The sequence below is a fragment of the Rhododendron vialii genome, chromosome 3a (genome assembly GCF_030253575.1).
Source record: "Rhododendron vialii isolate Sample 1 chromosome 3a, ASM3025357v1".
In the NCBI taxonomy this organism is placed as follows: Eukaryota; Viridiplantae; Streptophyta; class Magnoliopsida; order Ericales; family Ericaceae; genus Rhododendron; species Rhododendron vialii.
Genome location: NC_080559.1, coordinates 32,781,629 through 32,791,168, shown reverse-complemented (window position 1 = coordinate 32,791,168; position 9,540 = coordinate 32,781,629). Strand labels below are relative to the sequence as shown.

The 9,540-nt window shown below is 37.8% G+C and overlaps 1 protein-coding gene across 4 annotated transcripts; it reads right to left on the bottom strand.

Annotated features, from left to right (window-relative positions):
• Positions 1-4,007: 4,007 nt before the first annotated feature.
• LOC131320122 (tRNA A64-2'-O-ribosylphosphate transferase) lies at positions 4,008-8,860 on the bottom strand. Of its 4 annotated transcripts, none has more exons than XM_058350713.1 (7): positions 8,532-8,860; positions 7,756-7,958; positions 5,888-6,587; positions 5,646-5,746; positions 5,427-5,535; positions 5,197-5,256; positions 4,008-4,470 (listed from the first exon to the last, which is right to left on the bottom strand). In XM_058350713.1, exons 1-7 carry the CDS (start codon positions 8,809-8,811, stop codon positions 4,301-4,303), a joined length of 1,623 nt encoding a protein of 540 aa, XP_058206696.1. In that variant the 5' UTR covers positions 8,812-8,860; the 3' UTR covers positions 4,008-4,300. The 4 variants fall into 4 exon arrangements, with proteins under 4 accessions (XP_058206696.1, XP_058206697.1, XP_058206699.1 ...); XM_058350714.1 differs by having other exon boundaries at positions 7,801-7,958; positions 8,532-8,858; XM_058350716.1 differs by having other exon boundaries at positions 7,756-7,953; positions 8,532-8,761.
• Between the last annotated feature and the right edge of the window lie 680 nt (positions 8,861-9,540).

Sequence of the window (9,540 nt, the reverse complement as noted above, 5' to 3'; positions counted from 1 at the left end):
GTTGCTAATACTTTATCAGAAAGCAATAAGATGGCATTAACTTCTTTAGAAATTAAAATTTAACTAATTTTCAAGAATACTTTTGTAACTTGAGCACTGTGGCATCACAACGGGGAGAAGTCAATGCCTACCAACTGGGTTGGCACCTGAACCCGCGACAATCATACGCCAACCGAGTCGAACACGAGTTGCTCTCGAGTAATACTGTAAGAAAACTTAACATTAGACACATATTTCAAACTTGTTAAGTTTGGGAATATGGGCAGTTGAACTAGGCTTTTAGAAAGTTCAAGTGAACCCTCTAGGGTTAAAAATGCACTAAAAATCTATATATATATATATATATATATATTACATATATATATATATATATATATTACATATATATATATATATTACATATAATTTAATAATTCTTTCATATTGTCTGCACTAGATCTAAATTCTAAAACAATCAAATTAAATGAAAATTTACTCAAACTTGTAAGTAGATCATGTAGCTCAACAGAAGATAATAAGCTACACCCTATGACTTTTACCCAAAATAAATATCTTCATTGTATATAGTGTTTTGTATGCTAAATATTTTGTTAAACATTTACGAGTATTTCACAACTGATTTAAAAGGTTAAAATTTTGCAGCCAACTCTATTTGGGAAAAAAGCAAAGCTTAACATAAGAGAGGAAACTGAAATATTATAAATAAATAAAAATGGTTCACATGATGAGAACTCATGAGAAGTACACAAAATATGGGGAAAAAAAAAATCTTAATTTGTATTATAACTTTACGTATTTCTTTGTCAAAAGTTGCAGTACCATGCAAAAATTAAAGCAGCTTCAAAAAGGAGGTGGAGTCCTCTCATAACCACTACTGTGATGATGGCAAAATAAGTTCGTGCATGCGAATGATTAGTGCATGTTGTAGGTACAATATTGTCTAGCAGTGTTGACCGCATGTGTTGTACGTAATAAGTAATTCCTCTACACAATTAATGTGTGATGGGCACCATATGAGCAGTGGCGTAGTCGAAAATATACAAGCAATGGGGGCACTATAAAATAAAAATTCTGGTGACACCGATCTCACACATCTCACAGATCTACGACTTGATATTTTTTAAGACTACGGTGGTGACTTGCGTGTTACATCATGAAAAACAAATGAGAGTTTTTAGATTTTGAAGCAGTGTTTTGTTCATCCACCTATTACTGTTCTTAAATAAAGTAGATAATACTATTATGTTTACCTTATTTTTGAGTTATTGAACATAATACACTTTATGTGTGTGTATTTAGACAAGTTGATTGATTGAACTATATAAAAGACAATAGCTAATTCGATTTAAGTAACAAAAAAAAAAGTAATGGGATCTGTAACCCCGGCAAGCCTACGTTAGCTCCGCCACTAAATACAAGTATATATGAAGGGAAGAAGAACGGGGCAACCACGTACGTACTTCTGCCGTAGAGGCATTGAATAATTTTCCATTCAAATGAGTAATAATTTTCCATTCAAAAAAGCCAACCACCTCAAAAGCATCATTTGTTATTAACTACTCCATAGGAGTATATTATAACACAAAGGCCAAAGCTATTTCTGCCAAATAATTCTAAAGTTGGTTGGATTTCCTACTCAGCTGAACCTACTATCCTAGGTTGGGTCAGAGGGTGGATGGTTCTATTTCGTTTATTGGCTTTTGTGGAAAGTGGAAACAGAATACGAGGGGCAAAGAGAGTCGGATGTGAGCCTAATTTAACTCGATTTTGCGACGACCACAAACGCATTCACGCAAACATAATACAGAAACACTCACAATATATGTGAGCCCTATATACACAAAAATATTGTGAGTGTTCTTGTGTTTGTTTGTGTAAACGTGTTCATTGTTCTAGACTTTATGAAATTAATTTGTTGTTTTTCTAATGTTTTCCCAAAATGAAAATAAGTCCTAGCTAGATCCTTGGATGATGAAGAAGAATGAGGATTGTTCTCATAAAAAGTATATTCCTCAATGTGTTTGCAGATTTGTTGTGGAATCACCAGAAATCCTATTGGTACCGACGGTACCCATAGGGAAAATGCACCGACGGCCACCGGACGGCCGTCTCCGGTCACCGGACGGCCGATCCGAGCCGTCCAAAAATTTTAAAAAATAAAACCGAGTGGCCTTACGCGAGAATCAATGGCATCCGAGGTGTGTAGGGTACTTGATCCGAGTACCCCTTTTTCGTGTATATACACGTATATACAAATATACACGAAAAATGGGTGCTCGGATCAAGTACCCTACACACCTCGGATGCCATTGATTCTCGCGTAAGGCCACTCGGTTTTATTTTTTAAAATTTTTGGACGGCTCGGATCGGCCGTCCGGTGACCGGAGACGGCCGTCCGGTGGCCGTCGGTGCATTTTCCCTATGGGTACCGTCGGTACCCATAGCAGTACTCTGGAATCACCCAACCATATTAGTATTAATTTGTTTGGCACTCTGATCACCAATTGCTATATTATATAGTTATTGGGGTGAGATAATGAGGAGTCATTAGAAATAACTTCCACTTAGACTTAAACTAATCTCTATTATTAGACTTAAACTAATCTCTATTATCTGCACAGTTCGTCATGATCCAGAAAATCAGAAAAGTGTTCAAATACATTCAGCCTGACACAATTCCACCAAAAAAAAAAGTTCTTACTTTTCTGTGCCTTTACAATATTATTTAAAGAAACATGTGCTCCAATTACTAATTAATGAGTGGTGCTATTTGCACCGATGAAACTGGTAGGGAAATGGTACCGACCGCCGCACGCGGCCGTCTCCGGCCACCGGACGGCCGATCCGAGCCGTCCAAAAATTTTTAAAAAAAAAACCGAGGGACCTTACGCGGGAATCAATGGCATTCGATGTGTGTAGGGTGCTTGATCTAGAAACCCTATTTTTCGTGTATATATGTAGTTGATTCCCGCGTTGGGCCCCTCAGTTTTTTTTTAAAATTTTTTTGGACTGCTCGGATCGGCCGTCCGGTGGCCGGAGACGGCCGCGCGCGGCGGTCGATACCGTTTCCCTACAAGTTTCATCGGTGCAAATAGGATTTCCGCTAATTAATACAGTACTAATTTATGTACCATTCCCGTGGAAAAAAAAAATAAAAAATTTATGTACCATTCTAGAACAATGAAATTGGGTCATATAAAAATGCACAAAAGAGGCTAATTTTGTACTTTAGAAGATTGATCGATTCGTTGAAGCTTCAAGATAATCCCTTAGAAAAGAAAAACAAATAATTCGTAATAAAAACCAAATATTTTCGTAACTAGAGCACCCAAACAGTTCCAATCTACAATACTCGTAATCCAAATGCGCACAACCCTAATTTCATACTATTAAAAAGAGAAAATCTTCTCTTTCAAAACATCATCATAATGCGAATATCCAAAAGCAATATACATAAAAATTGAAATCCAATGATAAAAGATTGAGCACAAATAGTTCCAATCTACACTATTCATAATTACAAATTTCAATGCACTGCCCTAATTTTTTATGAACAAGTGAAAAACATCTCATTCAAATGGACATCCTACAAAGCAACAGTAGCAGAATGTAGAAGAACAATGTCTATACAAAACCCTGAATCCTTTCCTTTTAAGTGAAAAAAAACCTCTAGACGTAGATCATTTCTCCTATCAAAATCGGAATGCATGAAGAAAAACATAATCAACTATAAAATAAAAATTCCTCGTTTCGCCCAACTTCACCAAATCACAACCATCGCAAGATTGATCACTTCATTTTGATCAAAAATATTGTATATGCAAATATATGGTCATAGGGAGTGAGATAATATAGTAAACATGGCAAAGAGAGATGAGTCAGGTGGAGAGGCGCTGAATACAAAATATGAATGAGAGCTAGAGAGATCTAAAAAGGGAGAGTCTCCCAGGCAACAACTGTGACTGTTATATTTAAAGGGGCAACATAGTCATTTCATTGGGGCCCATGGATGAAAATGTCGTCCCACTTTTCGCTCATTATATATGTGTAACAAATAATGTGATTCTATCACTTATGATAGAAGGAATGGAAGTACCATAAATTACAAGCTAACATACAAATTTGGCCATTACATGTCCACCAAATGAATATCTTCTATTCTTTTCTTCTCAAAATTTGGAAGTTGTTTATGACTACAACAATTTCCCTAGTCCTCCATCGTTTTTAGCAAAAAAACCCACCATTTTCCCTCCCTCTGCCCCTAGTTTTGCTACAATATGGGAGCAAATCTACAACAGTGTTATGAAAAAGAATCTACACTACCACCATTGATAAAGTTGAAGACTTGCTTTAGATTTCCTCTGGATGGCCGGGCATTTATTGCATATTTACAGATAAACACCAATCGTTTCCGCATCTCGAACTTAGTAATACAAGTCTGACCGAAAGCTTTCCCGTCATCAAACAATCCTGTCAAAGATGTACGAGGCAGAAAAACTTAGAACACCAACATGAATCTCATTGTTGTCTCATTGTTGTTTTGTACTTAAGACGGATGATACATAAACAAAAGACATCAATGGCATATTATTAAACAAGTTTGAAGAAAATAATGAGCAACAAAAAAACTTCCTTTTGCTGGTCATAGTAGTACCATTGATATTGGTTGTTAAACATGCTTTTATCTACTTCTAGACAGGAAAATTTGAGTTATGCCGCTATGGAGTGTTTTCACAATACGTCACTAAAAGTTTAGGGTTGGCTTCATTTCTTAGATGGAGAGCTGAAAGTTCAGGGTTGACCTAAGAAATTAGGGGTGTGCAAAAAACCCGAGCCCCGACGGACCCGAAGGGTTTCGGGCGGGGCCGAACATGTGATTCGGTCGGGTACGGGTCCATTTTTTTGAAAAAAATCAGTTTTCGGTTCGGGGTACTGTTTTTCTTACCCGACCAAACTGGACCAATTCATATAGATTACTTTGGTTTTGGTCGGACCCGACCCGACCCGACATAAACCCGACCCGACCCGACCAAAAAAATCGATTATGCGGACGGTTATTCCCCCTCATTCGGTTTGGGTTCGGGGCCCAAAAATTCGATAACCGACCAGTTGGGTCGGGGTCGGGGCCGAACCCGACCCGTGCACACCCCTACTAAGAATCATCCCTTAGATGGAGAGTTGAGATAAGGAAAATACCTTCATCGGTAAATAATGATGTTACGATTGCCAATGAAACACATATACTAATATCTTCACCTGCACATATAGAGAATATAAGAAATCAATGCAGGTTACCCCAGTTCTAGGTCCAATTGCTACTAAAGCACAATGGAGTTCAAAGACGCATCATAATTCCTCCATAGCTAAACATTACTGCAAACATCACTCCAAAGAGGCAAGAAAGTGTAGAAAAAGACTATGCTCACCATTATTACAGCAAAGTAGAAGTTTCTTCCCCCTTCTTAGGTTCGTCTTTGCAAAATTCAGAGCAGTAGGGATATTTCTTAACAAAGAAAATCGGTCCAATTTTGAGTTCTGACAACAATTAAAGACAAAAAGCCAGAAAATGAGAAGACACAAAGGCAGATAAAAAGTTTCAACTTTTAAACAATAGGAGCCCCAAAGTCCATGGGCACACAACGTACCACAATCGGTACATGTAAATATGTCTCAGGATTTTCAAGAGAAACGGACAGAACCTCAGTACCACAGTTCAATATGCAGTCAACATTGGATACATTTGCAGCTGCATCAGAGAAACTAAAACACAGTGAGCCTAATGGAATAGAATAGATAATGAATTGTTCTCTAAATGAGGAAGACTCATAAAAAGAAATCAAATATTGCAAACAAGTATTCTATCAAAAAACAAGACTATTTGACATACCAAAGCAAGTTGCACCCACTGCGAGATTAGTTGAACCTAGCCAGAATATCTTGCAATTATCACCAAAAGAAGCCCCGCTTGTAACGCACGGAATATCACATTCCATTTTTGGTTCTTCTGCATAAAATAGGCTAAATCTTCCTGATGATTCCGAAGGCTTCATCGATATCTGAGGAGCATTTTGTCCCCTTTGTGCACGGTATACTCTATCCTTCTCAACAATATCAGCCACTTTCTGGTTACATAACTCCGGCCCTGAGTTTATAAAATCATATACATGATTCCAGAAAAGGCTTGGCGATAAACCCCTAGCCCAACTTTCTTCATCATCTCCAGCTCCAGGTATATAATTCCAACTAAACTCTGAGGTAGTCCTGTGCTGAAAATTGCCACTAGAGGAGGATGCCGAAACAAGTATGATAGGTGAGAAATCCCAAGAACTACATACAGGCACTTCGTTTAACCAGATGACAGTTTTTTGTGACACCCATAGAGGACGTAATGGCTTTTTCAAGGACGATGCAAGAGAGGTAATATCAGCTCCGCAAGATTCCAATTCCTTAGTCCAAACTTCCAAGCGATCCTTAATAGCAATTTTCTCTGTTTCGGAAACCCAAAGGGGTAGATGCAAGGAACAGTCCCAGTCAGGAAGGCCTTGTCCAGTATCTTCAGTATGCCGATAGTAAGTGTTTGAATCAAGCTGAAATGGATGGACACCAGAAATACTTATTTGCTTACTGGACTACGTCAACGTGATGCATTGTCAACTAAGAAAATTGGCACACAGTAATTACTTACTGTCCATCGGTTGTGTAGATTTTGTTGCATAGAAAAAGATGTAACCTGGATATTGACTCCAATTAACCATGCCACCAGTTCAAGGACGGAAGCAGGATCTTAATATTCGGTGGGCGAATTTAAATATTATTATCACATATGAAAGGTGTTGAGTTTGGACATATTAAAAATGAATTTTTTTTTATCTATCCAACAACCACTTGTACAATAGTTTACACAAACGCATACTCACAAAGGAGCACATTCTTTCTTTTTATAGCCATCTACCTCCTCAATGAACGGCCATCTGCCCACATTCTCCTTCTAGAATCTTTATAGAAAATAACTTCTCTTCTTCACATCTTCACAATATTCCAAAATTCTCTACACAAGTCTAGCATGTAGTAGAGTTCTCTTCAATCTTGTAGAACATTCCAGAATCCTCTATAATTTTCCGAAACTCTCTAACTTCCTTCTGAAACCTTCCAGATAGATATATAACATTCTCCACATTTTAGACCGTTCTAGAATAGTTAGTTATTTTCCATTATTCTACAGAGTTCTCCACTGTTCTAAAATAGAGTACTTTATAACACTCTTAAACATTCTCAACATTTCTAGGATTCCCTAGTCTATTATGGATTATTCCAGATCTATTCAAATCAGATGTGTTGACTCTCAACAAAAGGTACATATTACGAAAAGCGCACTAAAAAATAATCATAGATATATATGCGATCAACCTATGCAATTATAAAAGTGTAGACATATATAGTGGTAGATGTATACAATCTTAAGAGGACGCTTATGAATATTTTTGAAAAAAAACCTTGAATGGATAAATGTTAGATTTTCTTTTGGAAACATTGGGTGGGTGAATTGATATAATTTTAATATTTTAAGACAAAAACTACTATGATCCTAAAGAAATTTAGAAACGGTAAGGCGGTCGCCCGGTCTCATCCGAACCTCGGTCCGTCATTACACCAGTACAAACCAATCCCCATCTTTATGCAAAGATGCAACTCATGTATTGACCATATGTAACCATATACAAATAAGATATAAACTTAAAAAAGAGAGTAACAAACCATGATCGATAGTCTAGTTGGGAAAAAGATCCTATCATCACTTACTCCATGCACTTGTATCCCAGCTCCATGCATTCTAATCTGATGATTTTTAATCGCACGGTTCAGCACACAGGTCCAAATTGGTATCGTCTTGGACATACTATCCGGAAATCTCTTCCCTTTCCTAGTTGAATCAACGATGATACACCCTCCCCTCTGCCCTACCCATCAAAAAACAAGGAAAAGAGAACTTTTAAGCATCATCACCTCAACAAACTCAGCTAACACAAGCAAAAATTTGTACGACAAAAGACGGTGATAGAAAGAGGACTCAAGATAAAACATTTGTTGTAAACATACAACCAACACAAAATAAACTGACGTTTCTTCATGTCAAAAGTGCTCGATTTTAATCTAAACAGTAAAGATATACACATTACAAACGAAAGGTGCATAGTAAAAACTTTGACATGTTCTAGCTCGGCTCGTTCAAAGCTAGTCTAGCTCGAGCTCGGCTCATTATCATCTACGTGTTTGAGCTCAGTTCGTTTACTACAGCTTTTATAAGCTAGCCAAGTTTCAACCAACTTGAGCTCGGCTCATCTACTAAACGAGCTCAACACTCAAGCTTGACTCATTTACTAATGAGGGAAGCCGGGCCCATACTCACTTGAACCTCGAGCTGTTCGTTTTCAGCCCTAACTATTTCAGAGAGAAGAACACAATTTTATGGCAATTCATACAGTATTTTTATATAATGTACGGATATATAATTTGGAGAGAGAGATATATACCGGCGAGGAGGGCGACGTGGAGGTTGAGGCGAGAGGTGTTGAAGGACCAGTTGTTGGTATGTCCGTCGGTGGACTTGAAGTAGCAACCGGATTCGAATTGGGAAGAGTACCATAGCCCGCACCGGAGATTGGCCAGGAGCGGGAGCTCCGGCCACAGCAGCGCGATCTCTCCGACGAAGATCGAGTCCTCGTAAATCGATCGAAGTGCGTTGTAGAGTGAGTTTTCTCTTCGCTTTATGGTTCTCGAGGCTCTGTATATGCTCACCCTCTCGTCTTCCATGGCTCCACCAACCCCAAATACAATAACGGTTCAGATTCTCACAAGCTAGGTTTAGAGTATAAATTGGGGAAAATTATAGTTACCCCCCTCTAACTAACCCTCACGTACACTTATCCCCCTCTAACTTATTTTTTTGGCACTTAACCCCTTTAAACTAACTGAAATTCAAACTGTCATAACTTCAAACGGTCATAACTTCTTCGTCCAAAATCGAAAATATGCAAATTATATATCGATTTTGAGGTCTTGAAGTCAGCTTTCTAATGACACCAAAATCACATCACGATTCAAAGCACATAGAAAGTTATGATCAAAAGAGTAAAGGCTGGTAGACAAAAAGACCGTTTTGATCATAATTTTCTGTGTGCTTTGAACCGTGATGTGATTTTGGTGTCATTAGAAAGATGACTTCAAGACCTCAAAATCGATATATAATTTGCATATTTTCGATTTTGGACGAAGAAGTTATGACCGTTTGAAATTATGACCATTTGAATTTCAGTTAGTTTAAGGGGGTTAAGTGCCAAAAAAAAAGTTAGAGGGAGGTAAGTGTACGCAAGGGTTAGTTAGAGGGGGCTAACTATAATTTGCCTATAAATTGCAAGTTTTCTGGGCCGATTTTTTGGGCTAGTAGTGAAACAATTAGGCCGGCCTATGATGGTTAGTTTTAGAGGACCAGAAGTTAATGGGCTTTTTAGTTCAGTCTACATTATGGACTCATGACCTAAA